The 25,376-nt window shown below is 40.1% G+C and overlaps 1 protein-coding gene and 1 pseudogene across 1 annotated transcript in view; one reads left to right on the top strand and one right to left on the bottom strand.

The window, feature by feature from the left end:
* The window catches only part of TSHR (thyroid stimulating hormone receptor), a 160,976-nt gene that overhangs the window by 41,821 nt on the left and 93,779 nt on the right, over positions 1 to 25,376 (bottom strand). The window contains exons 5-6 of the mRNA XM_034643266.1: positions 2,914 to 2,988; positions 162 to 236 (exon numbers count right to left, since the gene is read on the bottom strand). Of these exons, the coding sequence (XP_034499157.1) occupies positions 162 to 236; positions 2,914 to 2,988 (150 nt within the window). The remainder of the gene's footprint in view (positions 1 to 161; positions 237 to 2,913; positions 2,989 to 25,376) is intronic.
* LOC109489482 lies at positions 5,219 to 21,399 on the top strand (annotated as a pseudogene).

Raw genomic sequence — 25,376 nt, 5'->3', positions numbered from 1 at the left:
TTCTCAGTCTCTGCCTTACTTCATCCACCAGTGCATTTGTCACAGCTGATCACTGCTTCCCTGTGAGACAATTGCTTCACTTGGTTTCAACCAACCCTTATGGCTGCACCCTACTTGTCAGTGACAAAATACTGTCAAATATTGCATGTGTGCATACTTACAGTATAAAGAATACATCAGTGGAATAAACTTTGGTCAGGTCAGGGAATACTCCGAGTCCAGTGTTGAAAATCCCACTACAGTGCATGAAAAAGAAGAAGAGAGAATAGAAGTAAGGGAAGAAAACCAACACATAGGAAGTAGATAATGTAGTAGCTGAAAGTATGTGTTCTGAAGTCAGACAGTCAAACCCTAACTCCTTCATTAAATATCTGAGTGACCGTGGGCAAGTTCCGACCCTTGGATGAGATGCTGCTCCCTCAAGGTACAAGCATCTAATTCAGTCCACCGGTGCCAATACATTTTTTTTCTCTTTAGAAGAATATGAGGATTGGGGCGCCTGGGTGGCACAGCGGTTAAGCGTCTGCCTTCGGCTCAGGGCGTGATCCCGGCATTATGGGATCGAGCCCCACATCGGGCTCTTCTGCTATGAGCCTGCTTCTTCCTCTCCCACTCCCCCTGCTTGTGTTCCCTCTCTTGCTGGCTGTCTCTATCTCTGTCGAATAAATAAATAAAATCTTTAAAAAAAAAAAGAAGAATAGGAGGATTGTTTCAGCAAAGTAGGCTTCCTATAAATAGGATTTCAGATTCCCTTCCATGTGTGCATGTGTGTGTGTGATATTTCCCTGTTTTAATTGGAGGGCATTACTGGGGGGCAGTGGAAAAAGGGGAGGATGGGCAGAAAGACAATATAATACCCAACTCCAAGCCAGGCTTCCTCTTTCAACCTTCACATTATATTATGTTCATTATTTTGCCAAGAGTTATTTTCCCATGGCAGTCACCTGGGAGTAGGATGGCAGCAGTGCCATTTAGAAAATATGTCTAGACAAGGGATAAAATCAATCAGAGACAACTGTCCTCACTTTCCAAAGTGTGTGTCATCAGGGTAAAATGTCAAGACTAAAAATGTACACAAAACAGCATGAATACAGCCACTCTCAGGCTCCTGGTTAATTTAACATTCATTGCAGCTGCTAGAATGTAGGTAGAGGAAATGCAGTGTTTTGTTGTTTTTGTTGTTGTTGTTGTTGTTGTTGTTGTTTGAGACACATGGCATGGCATGGGGTAAGACGTAGGCACTACCAGTAAACCTTTAAAGAAAGTCTTCCAGCAGAGAAAACTCTGGTTTCATTGATACACCTTCTTAGGTAAATTCTGACCTAATTCCTTTTAGAGCGGAAGGCATAAGATTTGAAGAGAAAAACAGGAGCCAGAGGTCTCACAAAGAGCAAATGGGACATTCCAGATAGCAAAGGAGAGAGTGGAGATTCCATAAAGAATATTAGAAGAACAGGAAACAGTAAACAAACTAGTCAGTTGCAAGAGAGGTTCATGTGGAAGTGTGTGTGGTGGGGGGAGGCCCTGGAATTAAGTGGGGACCATATAGTGGGGCTGGAAATGCCAGATTAGGGACCAGAACCTCTTTTTTCTTCAAAACCCCAAACAAGTTTATCTCCTTTTTGATGTGTCCTCTAATTAACTGTCCCCCAAATAATGTATGTACCGCTATCACTTACCATTGTTCTCCAGTAGGAAAGGAACTTTTTAATTTTATGTACAATATCTTCCCAACTACATTGTAAGCTTCTTGAAGTTAAGGACAATGTTATCTTACAGGTTCCCCACAGAGCCCTGCACATACTAAGGGATCATCGTATCAAAGAATTATTGATTGACTGAAACTCAGGGTCCACACAGGAGTGATTGGCTTGTCCCATAAGTTTTTATTATTTCCCAGATACCCCTCCAGCCACATTTCCCATCACTGTGCTCGTCTATTCTCCCTGCATCTCCCACTCCCACCTCTTCAGTCCCGAACTATTTTTAGGACCCCAGATGAGCCATGTAGTTCCACACCTTTGTGTCTTTATCATGCTAGTCCCTACACCTGTGTTTTTCTCCTACCCCTCCCCCTTATTTTCCTGGGTAACTTCTATGGATGTACGCTATTATTTAAAAGCCCTAGATGGACACAAACTAATATGTTAATAATGATTATTTCTGGGTATTGTGATTTAATTGTTTCCTCTTGTAAAGTTTTTGTATTCTAATCTTTCACAGTGCCTGTGAGCAGGAAAGAAGGGAAGAAGGGATAGGTTCTTCCCGTTGGTGCCTAGAGGACCCAAGGCCATACATACACATCCACTGAACACGTTTTTATTGAGCACCTACTCTGTGCCAGGCTGTAAAGATGCAAGAGAGTGTAAGGTGCTGTGGTTCCTGCCCTCAGGGAGTTTATAGCTAGCTCATAAGGTGTCGCCAAAGCAAAGCAATAGTGTTGTCTCTTCCATTTTTGTCCCCCCAGCCTCCAAGAGTTTGGGTTCTGCCCTTTGTGACTTTTTTTTTTCTTTCTGTGTAACAGTCACTTTAACATTGTTTTGATACCCATTTTCTAATAAAATTAACCAATGGACTCTCAGAGTTTTTTGTTTTGCTTTATTCTGTTACAGTCCATTTAAAGACTATGTATACATCATGGTATTTTCTCCCTCATGTCTCTTGGATCAAGTCTTTGGTTCCAGCATTATGTGCTGACTTTTAAATAGGTTTTTCAAATGTGGATCATTTCACCTGATACCTTGTCTGATGGGAAAGGGTAGGGAGTCAATCACAGGATGTGATTTGTCTCAGGCCATATACCACTAAAATGACCCTGGCCCACATCATCCTAGGGAGACTCCTGGCAGATAACAGCATTAGAATTCTCTCAAAAAAAAAAAAAGGTAGGATGGGATAGGAGTTAATACTTACAGGAACTTCAAGAGTGGGAGCTCTTTTAGGGCATCAGGGTCTATGGAAGTTAAGCTTCTGGTGTTCCGAATCTCTCTGTAAGAGTTACAGGAAACACATTCGCTATAATACATCCATTTCTGTTCTTACCGAAGTTAAAATAATATGAAACAGGTTTGACAAAAGTTCATGAGAAGAGTACACGTATATGTGGTGCCCCAGGGACTGTTTCTGCTGGGAATCAGTCCCCTCAGCAGCAAGCTCCTCCTGGCTCGTCCCAGGGACACATTGGCTATTCTGCCCTCCCCCTGAACTGACTTAGTTCCAGTCCATTTGAACGTATGGGTGACCTTTCTCTTAATTGTAGTCTCACAGCCTTTCCCATCTCCCCCAACTTTTTATATTTAAATAGAAAAGAAAAGCTCCATCCAATGGTTTGTTGAGAACTGATATCTTTATTATTAACAATAGCACGTATCCTGGCCTTGGAGCAGGAAGCTGAGCAGACTAAATGATGGATGACAGCAAGGCAGTAAGGGCGGTGAGCTTCCTCTGTCCCACTGCTATTTCAGAGGGAGTGGATGTAGTGAGTCTTAACAGTTCACTCGAGCTGATTTTTCTATACCAGTAACTGAAGACTTCGGCACCTATGCTGTGATATTACACACGTCTGCAACTTCCATACTTAGGGTTATATCCATGCCAATCAAAGTGCACAGTTAGCATTAGTGAGGCTCATGATGTTAGAAAGAGGTTCTCGTCAGTATAACTGAATGTATTCAACACATGTACATTGGTTGAAAGAGTTGAAAGGTACTCTCTACGCTTATATGAAGGGGACAGAAGAACCCCATAAGACCCGTATCCTTTCCCCTTAGGGATGGCACCTAAGGCTAAAGGAACCTGCATCAACTCGCTGATAGTAACAACTAGAAGACTTAGAATCCAGCCCTGGATTTTTAAAAATGGTTTTACTGAAGAAGAATTTGCATGAACTTCATGTACAGCTGGTGTACATAGTAGTTTGCTCCTTTTTACTGCTGAATGGTCAGATGGAACTGAGATCAAATGTTCTCTCTGCCTCTTCCTTCTGGCTACATAACCTTGCGCAAGTGTCTTGACCTCTCTGAGCCATAGTTCCCTCATCTATAAAATAGGGATAATAATAGCACATCTTTCACAGGATTCTTGTGAAAATAAAATAATATCTATACAGGGTTTGACATGTAGCCTAGCACACAGTGAAGGCTCTATGAACAACAGTTTTATTATTGTTATTCTCCTGAGTGGAATGAAAGCTAGAACAGACATCAGAGACTTGAGGGTGGAGGTGCCGCAGTGTTCATACAAAATAAAAAAACCCAAAACACTAGGTGTGGTATTTGACTGAAGATGTGGAGTATGAACCAGATATTGGGAAGGAGAGGCTAGAATCAGAAACTACTGGGGCATCTGGGTGGCTAAGTCAGTTAAGCATCAGATTCTTGATTTTGGTTCAGGTCATGATCTCAGGTTGTGAGATCAAGGCCTGTGTTGGGCTCAGCCCTGGGCCTGGAGCCTGCTTAAGGGTCTCTCTCTCTCCCTCTGCCCCTGCAGCACCCCCCCACCCCTCTGCTCATGCACTTGCTCTCTCAAAAATAAAAATAAAAATAATAATAAAACTCTCTTGCCCCCACCTCAACTTACTGTCTTATCAATATAAACTTACTAGTCCATTGTCTTCATTAGCATTTTTGCCCGGACAGATAACTTTATTGTTCTTTATTGGAACTTCTTGAAAGACACATCTATGCTTCAACAGAAACCATCAACAGTTTATATCCCCAGACCCTTAGAATCCCTCACCTCAAAATCAAGATCCTGCATGGAAGGAACCACTTTAGAGTAGATTTAAAATTTTGTCCTGGTTTGAAACCAAAAGCCCTGTATTTTTGGAGCTCTGTCTGTCCTGGGTAAACCGGGATGGTTGGCTACCTTATTGCACAATAGCTGCTCCCGCCTTGCCCTTCTAAGATACTTTTAGACTATTCCGAGTTGAAGTGCCCTCTCTCTGCATGATGAGCCATAAACTCCTCGCCAGAGCTTTCCATGGGGGGAGAAGGGTTTGAACTGCTGTCAATCAAATATAAACCAGTTAGGAGAGTTTGGCAACGGAGTGTGGTTTGCGGTCTGGCAAACTGCTCCAGGACAGACTAATGTTGAAGAAGCCGGACTTGAGAGAATGTCATAATGAAAGGCAGGCAGCGGAAGCAGCTTTAGAGAGAGCGCACGAGAGAAATGAGAAACTGCTGTGGGCTCCAGCCGACTGAAGTAGGCTGCAGCCAACATGGTTGAAAGAGGCGGGAGAGGCTGCCAGGAGAGGGGAGACCCAGAGGAGGTGGAGTTCTTAGGGGAAATCGAAGATAGGCAAGAGTTAGCACAAGAAAACATCGAGGAAAAGAAGCCGCTTTCTGAGGTAAGAAGATAGTCAGCTGCTCATGATCACAAGTGACTTAAAAAAAAAATCTCTGCTGAGAGAAAGATAAATACCTCATGACCTCACTTATATGTGGAATCTGAAAAAAGCCAAGCTCAGAGAAATAGAGAGTAGAGTGGTGGTTACTAGAGGCTGGGGAGGGATAGCGTCAAAGCGTACATCCATTTATAAGACTAACAAATTCTGGGGATCTAATGCACAGCATGGCGATTATAGCTAATAATATAATAAGAATACTGCGTTACATCCTTGAAAGTTGCTAAGAGAGATCTTAAGTGTGCTCACCATAAAAAAGAAATGTAATTATGTGACAGGATGGAAGTGTTAGATAATGTTTCGGTGGTAATCTTTTTGCAGTAATGTAAGTGTATCAAATCAACACATCGTTCACCTTAACCTTACCTTACATATCAATTATATCTTAAAGCTAGAAAATAAAATCTCTCCTGAAGTGGTGAAGGGGAAGGGGCATAAACTGCCCACTTAGCTAAGTGGAAATGGTGTCAGAAGTGAATGCAGCTGGTATAACGTTTTCAAAGATAGAAAGCAGAGAGGAACAGTAGGTGAGCACTCCCAAACCTCTGATAAGAGGACAAGTGTGACAGGGGAGTCTAAATTTGAGTACGTTCCAAGCCTGAATAGGGGGTGAACTTGAATTGCTCAATTTTGAGTTAAGCAATCACAGCCTGAGAGTGCAGGAGGCTAGCTGTGTTGCCAGGAAGCTGGGGACACCGAGAGAGAGGAAGCATGTATATATTTCCAGCACGGTAGGTTGGCATTGAGCTGTCCCCCAGAGGGGTCTGAACAAGAGCTGAGGATGGCAGGGTCCCTGGATCAGCAGCCGGGGTCGCTGAGTGACGGCATGGGAGAGCACTGACCTGCCCTCCTTCCCCTCCACAACGTACTGTCCCACGAGCAAGAAATAACCTTCAGCTCCCTTCGGGCTGTTACAGAGTTTTATTTTTGTCTATTTCTTATAGTTATTAGCCTACCCAAACTAATACAATAAGCATCAATACAATTCTTAAAATACAGAACATGGTGTTCATCATGGTTGTCTCTGGTAGGTAGGTTTGGTGGCTAGGAATGTGTACGTTTCACTTTTTATTTTATCTTTTTTTTTTTTTTTTTTTAAGATTTACTTATTTACTTTAGAGAGGGAGTGTACGTATCCGTGAGCGAGGGGAGGGGCAGAAGGAGAGGGAGAGAAGCAGACTCCTCCCTGAGCTGAGCAAGGAGCCCAATGGACACCTGCTGACCCTGCCGGGGCTCAAACCCAGGACCCTGAGATCACTACCCAAGCTGAAACCAAGAGTCAGACATTCAACCAACTGAGCCACCCAGGCGCCCCTATTTTATCTTGTTTAAAATTTTAAAAAACTTTACATCGAAAACTAGGGATGTACTGTATGGTGATTAACATAATAAAATAAAAAATATTATTATAAAAATTTTTTTTAAAAATAAAAGGCATACAAAAAATTCCCCCGGGGCGCCTGGGTGGCACAGCGGTTAAGCGTCTGCCTTCGGCTCAGGGCGTGATCCCGGCGTTATGGGATCGAGCCCCACATCAGGCTCCTTCGCTATGAGCCTGCTTCTTCCTCTCCCACTCCCCCTGCTTGTGTTCCCTCTCTCGCTGGCTGTCTCTATCTCTGTCGAATAAATAAATAAAATCTTTAAAAAAAAAAAAATTCCCCCAATTAAAAAAAGCCACAAAGGAATATTTATTCTATAGAAAGATTTTAAAAAATATATAAAGTGCCAGATAGTCTGCTTCAATCTTCGAATATGCTTTTCTATGGAGTGGGGCGATTTAGCTGTGTCAGGAAAATATTTGAGGATCTTGGAGCTTATGGATCAGAAAAGCTCAGCCTTGGAGAGTAAAGGTAACCAGGGACTGAGTACACTATCACTTAGGATGGTTCTACCTATGAGGGCGTGAAGCAGGTAATAATCCTCTTCATTTTGCAGGCAAAACAATGAAGACACATTTAGCAAGATTAAGTGACTGATCTCCTGTTACACAGAGGCAACCCGGGGCCTTAACCTAGGACTTCTAACTCCACATAGTGTTTTATTTATCATTATTTTTTAATGGTGTTTAAAGGAGATCATCCACCAAAACTAAAAAGAAATTTAAATACATCCTATTGCTTAATTTCCCTTCATTGGATTTCAAATAAAATGGACATTTCAATGACAAGTGTTAACAGTGACGCCAAGTGTGCTGTGTTTTCACAAACCAGCAGATCAATAATTCAGCATACATTAGGCTCATTTAATCCTAGGGCAAGATTCGGGGCTTTTTCTTCTTCTGGGAAACAGTTATTTATTCCTCTTTTTTTTTTTTTAAGATTTATATATTTATTTTAGAGAGAGAGCAAGGGAGTGTCTGTGGGAAGGGCAGAGGGAGAAGGGAATTTTTTTTTTTTTTTTTACATTTTATTTATTTATTTGACACAGAGAGAAAGCACAGGCAGGGGGAGCAGGAGAGGGAGAAGCAGGCTCCCCGCTGACAGTGAGCCCAATGTGGTGCTCAATCCCAGGACCCTGGGATCACGCCCTGAGCCAAAGGCAGACGCTTAACCGACTAAGCCACCCAGGCACTGCAGGAAGAAGAGAATCTTAAGCAGACTTCACGCTGAGCATACAGCCCAACGGGGGTGGGGTTGGGGGGGCTTGATCTCATGACCCTGAGATCACAACATGAGCTGAAACCAAGAGTCCAATGTTTAACCTACTGTGCCACCCAGGTGCCCCCACTTATTCATTCTTCATAACAGAAAAGAATAGAGAAATTGGCTTGTTCAAAACAGCTGGCATTGTGGCAGGCACTTAGCACCCCAGCCTGCACCCCACACAGTGTGGGAAATCAGCAAAGTGACAGAAGAGAGTCCCCAGGTTGGGGAGAGAAAAGCAAAGGGAAGAGATATGAAGGCTTAAATCCTTCTACTATCAAGAACTTTCCAACTTCTTTTTTCCTTCCATCGTCCTGTGCCCCCTTTTCTCTCTTAACTATTCAACTGGCATTAGATCATGGCATTTGACTATGATCCTTACTCTTAGAGATATTTGCCCACACCCTCAACACCCCCAGTTCATGAGTAGAAAGCATGCCACGCTGGGAAACAAATTGAGGGCAGGAATGAAACTGACATCACTTTTCACCTGCAAAGTAAGATGGCACCAAAGGAGATGAGAAGGTTGCAGGCTTGCACGGGCAAGGACCCTGAATTGGAATGAGATATCGGAAGAGAAGAGAAGCTGCCCCAGCTGGCATAGTTGGAATTTTAAGAAATAAAAATGCAGTAATGTGTAAGACTACATTGTGTAAAACAAGAAACCGAATATAAGAGCCAAAAACCTAGGTCTTGGCCATCCCTCAGCTTCTTTTCAACTTACTTCAATTTGATTTTCAATTTTTTTCTAGTCTGCTTTTAAATACCAGTAGTTAAAAAAAAAAAAAAAAAGGCAGGCCACTCTGTCTTTGACTAGGTCTGCTTGCTCTAGTGGGGAGAGATTGGTTAAAACTAAAGGAATATGGGGCACCTGGGTGGCACAGCGGTTAAGCGTCTGCCTTCGGCTCAGGGCGTGATCCTGGCATTATGGGATTGAGCCCCACATCAGGCTCTTCCGCTATGAGCCTGCTTCTTCCTCTCCTACTCCCCCTGCTTGTGTTCCCTCTCTCGCTGGCTGTCTCTATCTCTGTCAGTTAAATAAATAAAATCTTTAAAAAAAAAAAACTAAAGGAATAATTATTGGACATTTATTATGTGCAACTTTACCGTGTGCTCTAGGAGGTAGAGAGAAGTAGTAACTAATTACTTAACTACTTTAAAAAGAAGGTGTGTATTTATTGGCAAAGCCATAATTTTGTTACCTTAAATACCTTAAAGCCTGCACAATCCTGAGGTGAAAAATGGGACTAAGAATTAGGTAAATTAATTTTAAAGTAACATTTTCTGATAGGTTTTTAAAATCACATAATAAGTCACCCATGTAGTATTTTTACATCAAGTATTAATTTTAAGATTGCTGTATATTGAAGGAACCCTTAATTTTTAAAAAGTTTATTTCATCTGACCATAAAAATAATATATATACATTGTAAGAAGTTTTAAACACATTCACATCAGTAAAGATATGAAACCTCTCATTATTCCATGATATGAAGAAAATCAGTGGTTTTTTTTCTGTCTTTAAGTATGTTTTGTGCTTTTAAAACGGCATTATATCAAAAGTATTTCTCTGGGGTAAATAGTCTGTGACAACAGATTTCTCATGGTTGCTCTGTATTTCATATTAAACCCTTCTAGCTGAGCATTTGAGTAGTTTCCAAATTTTTGCTCTTATAAATTAACTATGAGACAAAGGGCTTTTATGTAAACTCTCACTCCTCTGTTTATTAGGGAAAATTTATTGAAGTGGAATTACTAGGTCAAAAAGTATAAAGTCTGTCAAAGCTCTTGGTATATACTAGATCCTTAGCTTCTAAAGTCCTGATTTTTAGACTAGCAGTAACTTTTCAGCATAAATTCACAGAAAAAGTTATCTCCAAATTATCAAGACTTTTCAATGAGAGAAATCTTAATTATTCTACTTTGGTAATTACCAAAGAAGTATTTCACCACTAACTCAAAGACAGTTTATATCTTCAGATTTTTAAAGCAGAATGAAGAAAATGTAAGTTTACCAGTAGATTTTCCACTAGGAATAGGACATTATAAAAATGATTTTCCAAATTGCCTGAAAGATGCATACAGCTAATTGCATAATTATCTAATTATCAGGACTAAAACTGGTACTCTTGAAACCCCCAATAAATCCACTTGACTCAATTTAGTGAAGCAGTGAATATTAAACCTTATCACACTATCTGCCATAAGTTGCACTTTTTATCTACCTAGTTATAGAATTTTTATTTACTTGTGATTTTCAAAAAATCCACATAAAAGTAAAAATACCCTTCGAGGGTAGCGTTTTCTTTGTTTCTGTTTTTAACTGAAGAGATATTATGGTTTTGCGTTAGTTTTGGAGGCATTCTTGGTTTCAAATTCTGACTCTGAAAATGCTTAGCTGAGTAAATTTGGGCAAGAGCCCTGTGGGGTACGTATTACCATCTTCATTTTATATAGTGGAAACTGATGCTTAGTGAGATTAAGTGGGATTAAGTGGGATAAGTGAAGCCCTTTTAGCAGAGTGCTTGCCCATAAAAGGTATTCAGTAATTGGTAGCTGCTATTAGTAGGAATAATAATGGCAACAATCCATGTGCTATTGGCTTCTTTATAGAAAACATGAAAGAGAAGATGGAAGGGGCCAGTGTTTCACCATTTTACAGGTGTAAGTCTTTATCAAATGTATATTTGGGGGCACCTGAATGGCAAGAGCGTCTGACTCTTGGTTTCAGCTCAGGTTGTGACATTGAGCGCTGTGCTTCATTCACAGCAGAGAGCTTGCTTGAGATTCTCTCCCCTTTTCTCTCTCTCGAATGAAGAAATGAATCCTTGAAAAAAAAAAAAGTATATTTGGGGGGGCCAGACTGTATCCCAGCTGAAGTTTAAAACCCAGGAGAACTGATTTGTTTCCACTTAGGACTCTCAATATCTTATAAAGAAACCTGCTACTCTTATAATTTTCTCTTATAAATCCTCAATGTCTTTTACCCATCGTTAGCTGATATGTAACTGCTACGTCTTTTGGATATCTCTTGTATAACAAATTACCCCAAACTAAGTGGCTCAAATAACAACCATCTTGTATAGAGCTCATGATGTTGTGGATTTGGATTTCAGGCAGTGGTAGACTGGGCTTTTCTTCTGCTTCATGTGGCCTCCACTGGGATCACTGCTTGTTTTTTAGCTGGTGTCTGGATCAATATAGAGGGTCTAAGATAGCTGTGCTTCTATGCCTGGCCCTTTGAAGGTGATTGTTAGAAAGCTAGGCTTAGGAGTGCCTGGGTGGCACAGCTGGTTAAGCGAACAACTCTTGGTTTCGGCTCAGGTCTGATCTCAGGGTCATGAGATTGAGCCCTGCATCAGGCTCTACACTCAGTGCAGAGTCTTTTTAAGTTTCTCTCTCCCTCTCCCTTTCCCCCTACCTCCTTCTCTCTCTAGCTTTCTAAGAAATAAATAAATCTTTAAAAAAAAAAAACCAAGCAGCTAAGCTCAGCTAGGCCCTTTTCCACATCTCCATGTAATAATTCAGGGGCTCTCCATATGGTCTTCCTTTCAGCAGAGTTCTTACATAGTGGCTTAAGGCTCCAAGTATCTAAAGTGAAATGTGCCAGTTCTCTTAGAAACAGGGCCTGAAAATGCATGATGTCACTTCCACCATAATCCACTGAAGTATTGAACAAACATTTCAAAATTCGAACAAAACCAGAAATCCATAGACTCAGGAAGTCCAAAAACCCCAAGCAGGTTAAATACAAAGAAAATGTCACCTAGGTATATTATTTTGAAAACCAAAGTCATAAAGTCCTTTTTTTTAATTAAGATTTTTCTTTATTTGACAGAGAGAGAGAGAGCACAAGAAGGGGGAGCAGCAGAGGGAGAGGGAGAAGCAGACTCCCCACTGAGCAGGGAGACTAACATGGGGCTCAATCCCAGGACCCTGAGATCATGACCTGAGCCAAAGGCAGATGCTTAACCACTGAGCCATCCAGGTGCCCCCAAAGTCATAAAATCTTAAAAGCAGCCAGAGAAAAGAGGACATGTTCTCTACAGGAGAACAATGGTAAGAATAGGAATGACTATTCATTGGAAGCAATGGAGGCCAGAAGACATTGAAAGATATCTTCAAAGGGCTGAAACAAAATGCCTTGCCAGAATTCTATACCCAGCTAAAATACTTTTCAAATATTAAGGTAAAATAAAATTGTCTTCAGATAAAGAAAGCTGAGAAAATTTGTTGCCAGCAGGACCACACTAACATGCTTAAAGAAGTCCTTTAAGTTAAACGGAATGATTGGATCTATGGAAGGAATGAACACTGGAAACTTTAAATATGCAAGTATATATAAAAGACTAGTTTTTCTTTAATCAAATTCTTTAGAAGTCAATTAACTCTTTAAAAAATAGCAATGTACTGTGAGATTTATAACCTATATAGAAAAAAATATATATAACAAAAATACCTCAAAAGATGGGAGGAGGTAAATGCAATAATAATTTCAAAAGTTTCTTACCAGGCATGAGTATTGGTATAATAAGCCTTCTTGGTAGACCATGATAAATGAAGGATGTATTTTGTAATCCCTTGAATAACCACAAAAAAATATTACAAAGAGCTAAAAAGTTAAAAGAAAAGGTTGAATAGAATAATAAAAAAAGCAAAAACAACCTGATTAATCCAAAAGAGGACAAAGGAGTTTAATAAGGGAACAAAGAAGACAGATAGAAAACAAATTGGAAAATGGCAGATTTCAACTGAACTGTATCAATAATAGCAGTAAATGCAATGGAGTTAAATACTCCAAAAGGCAGAGATCATCAGACTGGATTTAAAGCAAGGTCCAATTACATAAAATATACTTTACATATAAAGGCACAGAGTTATGGAACCCAGTTGTTTGTTTGTTTGTTTGTACAGCAAAATTATACTAGCTACGTCAGAGAATTGGTGCAGATTGAGTAAATATGTGTTGAACATTTAGCATAGTGTTGGGACATAGTATGTTCTCAATTAGGGATAGCTAAACATATACCAAATGTTCTATCAATCATATTTTTCATTAATTCAGACTGGTCTTCTCTTTCAATTCATTATTTTATTTCTTTTATTTTTTATTAATAATTTTTTTATTATATTATGTTAGTCACCATACAGTACATCCCTAGTTTTTGATGTAAAGTTCCATGATTCATTACTTGCGTTTAACACCCAGTGCACCATGCAATACATGCCCTCCTTAATACCCATCAACAGCCTATCCCATTCCCCCAATTCATTATTTTAAAAGAGCAATTTCAGAATATATTTGATTGTTCCCTTTTGGGGCCTTGGTTTGATGGTTTCTTCCTAGTTGGGTGTGGGTGATTGGCACATAAAACATACTGCCTTGTGGAAACTATTATCATCATACATTTGTATTGTTATCACACATTTCAGTAAGTTCTATAGAGCAAAAATAAAGGATTAAATGATAGATTCAGGTGGGGAATCTAATGTAGATGGGGGTGGGCTCAAGGGTATGTATAAGTAATATTCAGGAAGAAAAGATAAATAATCAGTATAGTTAATAGGCAAAGAGAGAAACGAAAGAACTTTGCAGACACAGGCAAAAGCATCTGAAGGCCTTCAGGTGGGGAAGATCTTGGACTGTCCAAGGAATTAAAGAATACAGGTGTGCAGGAATGGAGCAAGATGAGGAGGCAGAGGTGGGCGGGGGCCAGCCATGGTCCTGGCCTGGAAGTTTCCGTTGAAAACCCTGGATTTATCCTAAGAGCAAAAATCACTCAGGCTATGGTGCAGAAATGAATTAGAGGAAGCCCAAACTGGAAAGATGAGTTAATCTATGAAATTACTATACTCCAAGAAAGAAATTATGATGGCTTGTGCAAGGGTCATAGCAATGGAGAGGTAGGGGGTACGTTTTTTATATATTAGCGTAGTAGAATCAACAGGACTTGGTGAAGGATTAGAAGGGGGTGATAAGGAAAGAAGGTAGAGTAATACCCCTCAGGTACCTGGAATTGGCAGTAAGATGGAGGAGTGGTGGAGAAGGAGAGGCCGATTTCAGCTTGGGGCATTTAAGTAGTGAGATATATATGAGACATCTCAGAAGAGACATCAAGGAGACTGACAGGTAAATGGCCCAATGCTAAAAAGAGAGGCCTGGACTAGTGATATAAACTTGAGAATAGTTGGATAAGGTCACATGGAGGAGAATCGTAGAGTAAGAAGAGAAGAAGACACAGGCCTGGGTCATATGGAACCCCAATGTTTAAAAATGAGGAAGAAGAATGAACCAGCAAAGGAGAATAAGTGAGACCAACCACAGTGGTAGAGGATGGCCAGAAATGTGGACTCACAGAGGCCAAGGGAAGAGGGTTTGGGTGAGAATAGAATGATCCACTATTTTGAATCCTGTGTATAGCTGTAAGATGTAATGACCACAGTTTTAGCACTGTGTTAAACATAACTGTATTTATTGACTGAATAGGTAGCTTTTTATCTTTGGAATGCCAGCTATAGGTTCCCAACAATTTTAGCGCATATTTTCTACCATCGCAATTCCTATCAGCACAATCTAAGCAAGAACCGGGAAGCCAGCTCATAGGAAAAATATAGTGCATTAGCAGGAGAAGTTTGAAAAAGCAGTGAAAGGATAAGGTTAGAAGTGGGGATGATGAGCTCCGAGTCCTTCCGTAGCCCTAACTCAGCCAATTTACCAAATCACACCACTGAAAAAGGGACAGAGAGAGGGAGGGCAGCTGAGGAAGGACATCCATGCAACAGAGTAACATTATGTTCTTTAACTTGCTAATGTTCTCACTGAGGCTTTTCAGTAAGTGCTAGCAATATGCGATGACATTGGCCATCAGCACACCTTAGTTCAGTATCTATGTTTGCAGCAAATCCAACCTGGTGAGGGACTCTGCTGCATAAATAAATCAGAGGGCTTCAGTTCTCTGCTGGGAGTGCCAGGGAAGTTGGGTTGACAGTAGATGAGTAGATGAGACAAATCATTCTATACTGACATTTGCTTTCATGCTTTCTATCTCAGTTCTCTGAGGGAAGGAGAGGGATTTTTCAGCTCTGTTTCTCTCATGCAAGTAGCATAATGCTTTGTTTATAATCATTGCTCAATAAATGATTACAAAATAAAGGTATTAAGCAGTTGTGTGGCAGGAGTCCAAAAGTCTTTACTTACCCTTTGTGCCAACTAAAACCATTTGCAGATGATAATGTAGGATATATATTAGGCAAATCTGGAGAATGCAAGATGTGTTATTCTCTTATTTTCTAAGATATTAAACTGAATACCTCATATACATAAGAGAAATATCCTTTTAAAAATCCACTTGCAAACTCATCCTCTTTTTAGTTTTTGTATTTAGTAGTTTTCTTTGCTCTACGGAATTAACTGTTCCACTCAGAGGGAAAAAAATTGATATTTCTAAGGGAAATGTTAACTAGAATCTTTATGAGGAAAAGGTCATAAATAATAACAAAACAGTTATTTTTGAGAGCTGCAGGGTGTATATAGAGCTTTGTTACAAATTAGTTTCTTTGATTTTTTTGGAGAAAGGGGCAGAGAATCAAAATGGTATAATAAATTAACATTATTTTTCGAGTCTGAAGATTTTGTTTTGAATTTAATGTTGTCCTTACTGACCTCGATTCTCAGTTCTCTTGGATATTGTACTTTCTTTAGTTTCAATTTACTGTTCCTTTATAAACTTCTTGTGAAAGATGCATACATAATTTATTTTTAGCCTTCATTTCTAATCTTGTCTTTTTAAAGCTATACGTTTTCTTCTGAGTGTGACTTTAACTGCATCTTATGGGTTTTGATTTGTCATATTTTTTTTTAAAGATTTTATTTATTTATTTAACAGAGAGAGAGAAAGCCAGCGAGAGAGGGAACATAAGCAGGGGGAGTGGGAGAGGAGGAAGCAGGCTCCCTCCTCGGGAGCCTGATGTGGGGCTTGATCCCAAGACCCTGGGATCACGCCCTGAGCCGAAGGCAGACGCCCAAAGACTGAGCCACCCAGGCACCCCAGATTTGTCATATTTTTATTGTCATTTAGCTAAAATTATTTTCTAGTGCCTATTGTGATTTCTTCTTTGATTCATGCTTATTTAGAAATGCATTGTTTACTAGTCAGAGAACTTGATTTTAATTTTTTGTAAGCTATTGAGACTTGCTTTCATGGCCCTACATATGGTCAATTTTGATAAATGTTCCATGTGTCCTTGAAAAGAATATGTACTCTGCACTTGTTGGATACAATATTTTATACAAGTCAATAAGGTGAAGTTGGCAAATTATATTGATCAAACCTTATTAATTTCTTATCAGTATTTTTACTTTTCTTGTATGCATGTTCTATTGGAGAAAGCTCTGTTGAAACAAATCCCCACTATGATGGTGGGTATCTATTTTATTTTTTCAGTTCTGTCAATTTCTGCTTTACATGGTTTGAAGCTCTGCTCCTACAGATATTCAAATTTAGAATCATTATATCTCTCTATAGGAATCCTTTTTATCATAATAAAATTTCCCTTTTTATATACAGTAAGACTTTAGGGTTAATATATAGTGGCATATTTATATCTATTTTCTCTTGGTTATTGTTTGCATGTTAATATTTTTATCCTTATACTTTTAGTCTTTCTATATCATTGTGTCCCTTGTAAGAAGCATACAGTTGAATTTTTTTTTAAATTAACCTACGTGGTAGGTATTGAAATTGGAATATTAAGTCCTTTTATATTTAATGCAATTAATGTAAATATTATTTGCTGTTAAATCTCCTATTTGTTTTAGAAGTTCTTCATTATTTCAAATTTCTTGCCCTTTTTTGTATTAATTTTTTTTAGATTTTATTTATTTGAGAGAGAGGGAGACAGCACAAGTAGGGGGAGCAGCAGAGGGAAAGCAGACTCCCCACTGAAAGCGGAGCCCAATGCGGGCTCCAGGCAGGCCTCAATCCCAGGACCTTGAGATCATGACTTGAGCCAAAGTCAGATGCTGAACCAACTTAGCCACCTGGGCGCCCCTAGTATTTTTTTTTTTTTTGTAGTTTTTCATAGTTTTATTTTTTTTTTTTAATGATTTTTTTTTATTATATTATGTTAATCACCATACAGTACATCCCCGGATTGCGATGTAAAGTTCAATGCTTCATTAGTTGCGTATAACACCCAGTGCACCATGCAATACAAGCCCTCCTTACTACCCATCACCAGACTATCCCCTTCCCCCACCCCCTCCCCTCTGAAGTCTTCAGTTTCTTCCTCATAGTCCATAGTCTCTCATGTTTCATTCCCCCTTCTGATTACCCCCCCTTTTCTTTATCCCTTTCTTCCCCTACCGATCATCCTAGTTCTTATGTTCCATAGATGAGAGAAATCATATGATAATTGTCTTTCTCTGCTTGACTTATTTCACTTAGCATTATCTCCTCCAGTGCCGTCCATGTTGCAGCAAATGTTGAGAATTCGTTCTTTCTGATAGCTGAGTAATATTCCATTGTATATATGGACCACAACTTCTTAATCCAGTCATCTGTTGAAGGGCATCTCGGCTCCTTCCACGATTTAGCTATTGTGGACAATGCAGCTATGAACATTGGGGTGCATATGGCCCTTCTCTTCACTACGTCTGTATCTTTGGGGTAAACACCCAGTAGTGCAATGGCTGGGTCATAGGGTAGTTCAATTTTTAACTTTTTAAGGGACCTCCACACTGTTTTCCAGAGTGGCTGTACCAACTTGCATTCCCACCAACAATGTAGGAGGGATCCCCTTTCTCCACATCCTCTCCAACAATTGTTGTTTCTTGCCTTGTCTATTTTTGCCATTCTAACTGAGGGCGCCCCTAGTATTAATTAATTTTCATTATTCTCTTCCTCACTACTATTAGCTTGTTAGTCATCTATTCTTTTACAATTATTTTAGTTGTTGCCCTATGGATTAAAACATGTATTCATTAGGGTGTTGCTGCTGTGAGGAGGGTGGGTGGCAGCGGCTAAGAAAGAAAGAAGAGGGTGTGGCAGCAAGCGGGAGTCGGGAAGAGTGTCCGTGGTTTGGATTGCTGAAACCATCATGAAGAACTCCCCCTAAACTCCCATGATTGGTGCAGGTTCCTATGGGGAAGGCCCATGTTGTTGACATCTTGCAGCCTTGGTTCTGGATCTTGAGAAGGAAGTGGTGGAATTAGTGATAGAGATGCTTTTTAGGATTTGGGGATGTTCCTTGCCCAAAAATTTCCTGGAAAATGGACTCGTATTAAGTGTGAATAAAAGACATAATAGATTGGAACTCAGGGAAGACACAGAGGTTCCTACTGAGAGCAACCAGCTAACAATCGCATTTTTAAGACGATTTCTGTGATTGAGTTGTCTTTTGGAAGATTAAATCCATTTCAGGAGGACTTGGAGCTGGTCTTCGGCTTTCTATCACAACAGAGGATGTTATTATGTTGATGGCCTTTTTCTACCTCCAAACAAAACTGTGTTGTCCTCTGTGCCTAAGTCACCAGAAGAGGATGTGAAGGCTAACCAGCTCACAGTTCCACAGAACAAATTGTCCAGTCTAATCCCTCCCCTCAGCTACAGAAAGTTATGAAAGTACAAAGCTCAGAGAATGTTCCTGGCTCCACCCATCTACCAGTTGTAATCAAAGCTGTGGATGATGATGAAGACGGTGATGATCAGTTTTGTAAGGAAGGTGATGAAACCCACACACGTCTGAAGCTCATGATGGATTATGGACAGCCTCTGCCCAGAAACCTGGGGTCAATTTGAAACAGGTGAATGTTCAAATTTTGGAATAAAAACTTTTGAGGAAACTAAGTCAAAGAAAATGAAAGAAAAATCCAAGAAGCAAGGTGAAGTTACTTCTGGAGTTTCCAGTCTTTTACTCCAACCTCAGCCCACTCCAGGTCCTGAAAAAGACAATGTCCGGACTGTAGTGAGGACAGTAACTCTTTCCAGCCAACAAGGAGAAGAACCCTTGGTAAGACTGAGTCTCACCGAGAGATGGGAAAATGAAAATTTTCAGTAGGTGGTGACAATGATCCTCCATTAAAGCGTAGCCTTGCACAGAGTTTAGGGAAGAAAGTGGAAGCCTTAGGCACTAACGCTGACAAAGCACCAAAGAAAGTTCACGTTTCCAAGTCTCTGTAGGAGCGATTAGGCATGTCAGCTGGTCCAAACATTGAGGAGTCAGCAGAGTCACTAAAGTTGGTGAGATCCATGTGAAGACATTAGAAGAAATTATTTTTTTCTTTCTTTTCTTCCTTCCTTCCTTTCTTTTCTCAGAGAGAGAGGCAGCCAGAAAGAGAGAGAACACAGGCAAGGGGAGTGGAAGAGGAAGAAGCAGGCTCCCAGCGGAGGAGCCTGATGTGGGACTTGATCCCAAGACTCTGGGATCACGCCCTGAGCTGAAGGCAGATGCTTAATGACTGAGCCACCCAGGTGCCTCTAGAAGAAATTCTTGAAAAAGCCAGTCAGAGATGTGGAGAATTGCAACCTAAACTCAAGACAGAAGGACCTCCAAAAGTTGATGATCTTACTTTAGGAACAAGAAGCCCCTCCACTATCTGAATCAAAACCTTCTCTGAGGTCCTGGCTGAAAAGAAACATCAGCAGCAGGAAGCGGAGAGACAAAAAAGCAAAAACAATGCAACAAAAAAACCTTGCATCAAGCTGAAGACCGATAGTGAAATTTAAAAAACAGTGGTTTTGGGGCGCCTGGGTGGCACAGCGGTTAAGTGTCTGCCTTTGGCTCAGGGCGTGATCCCGGCGTTATGGGATCGAGCCCCACATCAGGCTCCTCTGCTATGAGCCTGCTTCTTCCTCTCCCACTCCCCCTGCTTGTGTTCCCTCTCTCGCTGGCTGTTTCTATCTCTGTTGAATAAATAAATAAAATCTTTAAAAAAAATTAAAACAAACAAACAAAAAACCAACCAAACAAACAAAAAAAAACAGTGGTTTTGCCACCTGTAGTTACCAGCAAAGCACAATCAGAGGAGCTCGCAGGTGGAACAAAGTCTAGGCAGGTGGTGCACGTCAAGACACTGGAGGAAATTCAACAGGAGAAGGCACTACAGGTACAGCAGAGCTCTGAGTGCAGCACCAGCTCCCAGCCTCAGCGTGAGACCACCCTCCAGGGCAAGGCAGCTTCTCCAAATCACAAAAAACAAAACAAAACAAAAACAAAACCAGGTATAAAAGAAGAGAAGACAGTTCAAGAAGGAAGTGAAGTTGGGGCGCCTGGGTGGCACAGCGGTTAAGCGTCTGCCTTCGGCTCAGGGCGTTATCCCAGCGTTATCCCAGCGTTGTGGGATCGAGCCCCACATCAGGCTCTTCTGCTGTGAGCCTGCTTCTTCCTCTCCCACTCCCCCTGCTTGTTTCCCTCTCTCGCTGGCTGTCTCTATCTCTGTAGAATAAATTAAAAAAATCTTAAAAAAAAAAAAAAAAGAAGGAAGTGAAGTTGATTCCCAGAGCAGTGTTACTAGAACAGAGGATAAAGAGGCTTCAGTAGAGCCCACAGGAGTTGGCATCACCAAAATTCAAGTCAAGAGATGTGAGACCATGAGAGAGAAGCACATGCCGAAATAGCTGGAGAGGGGAAACTCACAGAGGGAAAAATCAGTTTTGACACCCCTTTGGGAAGATGGAGACTCTTGGAATACTCAGATAGCAGAGAAGCCAGTGCTCACTACTGTGCAGGTCATCACACGGCACCTGACAAAGCGGCTTCCCACAAAGTCACACCAAAAGGCAGAGGTAAAAACCTCAGGCACTGGGGACACAATATTAAATGTGAAATGTGCAGCACAGACCTTGGAAAAAAAGGGTAAATCTAAACCCAAAGTCAATGTGAAGCCATCTGTGGTTAAAGTTGTCTCATCCCCCAAATTGGCCCCCAAAGGCAAGGCAGTGGAGGTCCACCCTGCTGTCATTGCAGCTGTGAAGCCACTCAGCTCCAGTGGCGTCCTACAGGAAAGCCCCACCAAAAGGCAGCTGTGGCAGTTATCCCACTCCTTTCTGAGGACAAATCAGTCACTATTCCTGAGATGGAAAAACCTAGAGACCATCTTGTGCTACCTCCAACCCAGTCTTCTTCAGATTCCTCCCCACCGGAACCATCTGGCCCTTCTTCATCCCAGATGGCTATGAAAACTCGCTGACTCAGATCACCTCAACAGGAAAGCCCCTGCTTTCTGTGGAGGATAATTTTGAGAAACTAATATGGAAGATTATAGGAGGCAAATTAGAAGCTGAGATTGACTTGGATCCTGGGAAAGATGAAGATGACCTTCTGCTTGAGCTGTCAGAGATGACTGATAGCTGAAGGTGGTAGAACACTAAAAAAAAACCAAACAAGCTGGACTTAGTTTCATCTATTATAACATTTACCCGAGAGGATCATTTCTTTAATCTAGAATTTGTCCCAAATCAGAAGTATACCTCTGAATTACCTTTATGGGTCCTGGATTCCTTGGGGTCAGATTTTTAAAGTCCCTTGATAACCATTTTGTCCATTTGATGCCATGGTTTAGCATCTATGAGAAAAATGTTCTGACTTACACCTCTCCACAGAAAAACCCAGAGGGAGATCCAAGTTGAAGGCTGCAAGAGAACTTAGTGAATCCTTAAGTGTTTGTCAGTTTGGACTTTTTTCCCCCTTTGCTGTAGTATTTCTTTGATGTATTGTCTTAATGTACTTATTAATGTAACCTGAGTTGGAAAAGGATGACGACTAGCTGCTGCCAGTAAGGACAAAATTTCACACTACCACTAAACAAAATATCTATCCCATCTGCATTAAATTGTATGTCTTTTTAAAGGTATTTGGAGATTCAACTAAGCTTAAGAGAGCAGCTCCAAAAGCTTGAAATCTGGACATAACTTTTTCAACCTGATTTCCATGCTTCTGTAAGCCTCTGAAAAATAATAGCTAACTTATTATTACTGTAATTTTTTAAGGCTTTAAAGGGCCACAGGGGTCTTCTGAAACTAATGTTCTATTTGTCGGATTCCCTGGATTCTTAATAAGAGATGGTGACACATGATTAGAGGAATTCTTTTTTTAGCATGAAACTTGTCCTTTCTCTTCTTCAGTTCTTGCCTCCTACTGGCATTGAATTATCACAGGGATAAAAATTGGTTAATTTTTTTTATTTCTAACTCTCCCAGCAAACTCCTCTTGCCCAGTATTATTTGGTGCCCTTTAACCACCAGAGGGAAAAAAAGATAAACTCCTCCACACTGCCAATATTTATCTATGGACTGTAGCAGTACACTGAATTGTACTGTAGCAGGGATTATTGAGATGCTTTGGGGGTGTATTGTATACCTTCCCATTTTCTTCATTTCTGAATTGAATTTTCTTACCTCGATGTCAGTCTCTTTCGTATCACCTCAAGGTTTAGGCTTGTGAAGGAACAAGTATGATGGGGATAAGAGTCTTGAAAGGAGACATATTATACATAACCAGAAGGAAAAGGAAAGAAGAACTTGTCTGTTTTGATATTTTGCTATAGGTGGTCAGTTTGTTTTTCATAGGGAAATCTGATCCACCTATCATGTTGGCTCCTAAGGAATGCTGTTTTAAGTGGCTCACGTAGCCTTGTTGGGAATATGGAAAACAAAGAAAGCCACAGGACTACCCATTCAGTCTTGGGAAGATCTGGATGATTCTGCACAAGCAAAAAAGACTTGAAATTTATGTATACACACCTCTCTACCAATGCATCTTCAGCTGACTGAATGTTGTATAATAGCCCTTCTCCAAAGCAGTAGTGAAATGTTCTGGTTTCACCACAGATTTTCTACCAGATGGACTTCACATATATATTCAGAGTTCCATCCTGAAGCAACAGATATACATTTTTCTTGAGTGCACATGAAACATTCTCCAGAATACATCACATACTGGGTCACAAATCAAGTTTCAACCAGTACCAAAAGATAGGGATCATTCCCTGCATATTTTTGGATCACTGAGCTTTGAAACCTGAACTCAGTCACAAGAGGAAATTTGGAAAGAACTCAAATACATGGAGCCTAAAGAACATCCTACTAAAGAATGAATGAGTCAACCAGGAAATTAAAGAAGAGTTTTTAAAAATTATGGAAACAAATGAAAATGAAAACACAACTGTTAAAAATCTTAGGGATGCAGCAAAGGCAGTCCTAAGAGGGAAGTATATAGCAATACAAGCCTTTCTCAAGAAATAAGAAAAGTCTCAAATACACAACCTAACCTTACACCTAAAGGAGCTGGAGGAAGAACAGCAAATAAAGCCTAAACCCAGCAGGAGAAGAGAGATAATAAAAATTAGAGTGGAAATCAATGAAACAGAAACCAAAAGAACAGTAGAACAAATCAATGAAACTAGGAGCTGGTTCTTTGAAAGAATTAATAAGATTGATAAACCCCTGGCTAGACTTATCACAAAGAAAAGAGAAAAGACCCAAATAAATAAAATCATGAATGAAAGAGAAGAGATCACAACCAACACTGAAGAAATAAAATTATAAGAACATATTTTGAGCAACTATATGCCAACAAATTAGGCAATCTGGAAGAAATGGAAGCATTCCTAGAATTGTATAAACTACTAAAACTGAAACAGGAAGAAATTAAAAACTTGAACAGACCCATAACCAGCAAGTAAATTGAAGCAGTAATCAAAAATCTCTCAACAAACTAGAGTCTAGGGCCAGATAGCTTCCTGGGGAATTCTACCAAACATTTAAAGAAGAATTAATACCTATTTTTCTGAAGTTGTTTCAAAAAATAGAAATGAAAGGAAAACTTCCAAACTCTATGAGGCCAGCATTACCTTGATCCCGAAACCAGACAAAGACCCCACCAAAAGGGAGAATTACAGACCGATATCCCTGATGAACATGGATGCCAAATTTCTCACCAAGATATTAGCCAATAGGATCCAACAGTACATTAAAAGGATTATTCACCATGACCAAGTGGGATTTATTCCTGAGCTGCAAGGGCGGTTCAACAACCACAAATCAATCAATGTGATATACCACATTAATAAAAGAAAGGACAAAAACCATATGATTCTCTCAATAGATGCAGAAAAATCATCCTTTCTTGATTAAAACTTTTCACAGTGTAGGGATAGAAGGAACATACCTCGATATCATAAAGGCCATATATGAAAAGCCCAGAGTAAATATTATTCTCAATGGGAAAAAAACTGAGCGCTTTTTGTCTAAGGTCAGGAACACAGCAGGGATGTCCACTATCACCACTGCTCCTCAACATAGTCCTAGAAATCCTAGCCTCAGCAAACAACAAAAAGAAACAAAAGGTATCCAAATCGGCAAAGAAGAAGTCAAACTCTCACTCTTTGCAGATGATATGATACTTTATGTGTATCATAAGATTCCACCCCAAAATTGCTAGAACTTGTATAGGAATTCAGCAAAGTGGCAGGATATAAAATCAATGCACAGATATCTGTTGCATTTCTATACGCTAACAATGAGACAGAACAAAGAAATTAAGGAGTTGATCCCATTTACAACTGCACCCAAAACTATAAGATACCTAGGAATAAACCTAACCAAAGAGGCAAAGGATCTGTACTCAGAAAACTACACAACACTCATGAAAGAAATTGAGGAAGACACGAAGAAATGGAAAAACATTCCATGCTCATGGATTGGAAGAACAAATATTGTTAAAATGTCTATGCTACCTAGAGCAATTTATACATTCAATGAAATCTCTACCAAAATAGCATCAAGTTTTTTCAGAGCTGGAACAATAATCCTAAAATTCATATGAAACCAGAAAAGATCCCAAATGGCCAAAGGAATGTTGAAAAAGAAAACCAAAGTTGGTGGCATCACAATTCCAGACTTCAAGCTCTATTACAAGGCTGTAATTATCAAGACAGTATAGTACTGGCACAAAAACAGACACACAGATCAATGGAACAGAATAGAGAACTCAGAAATGGACCCTCAACTCTACGGTCAACTCATCTTTGACAAGGCAGGAAAGAATATCCAATGGAAAAAACACAGTCTCTTTAACAAATGCTGTTGGGAAAATTGGACAGCCACATGCAGAAGAATGAAACTGGACCACTTTCTTAGACCATACACAAAAACAGACTCAAAATGGATGAAAGACCTAAATGTGAAACAGGAATCCTCAAAATCCTAGAGGAGAGCACAAGCAGCAACCTCTTCGACCTTGGCTGCAGCAACTTCTTGCTAGACATGTCTCCAAAAGCAAGAGAAACAAAAGCAAACGAACTATTGGAACTTCATCAAGATAAAAAGCTT

This window comes from Ailuropoda melanoleuca, chromosome 14, assembly GCF_002007445.2.
Source record: "Ailuropoda melanoleuca isolate Jingjing chromosome 14, ASM200744v2, whole genome shotgun sequence".
Taxonomy (NCBI): domain Eukaryota; kingdom Metazoa; phylum Chordata; class Mammalia; order Carnivora; family Ursidae; genus Ailuropoda; species Ailuropoda melanoleuca.
This window is presented reverse-complemented; position numbering and strand designations above follow the sequence as displayed.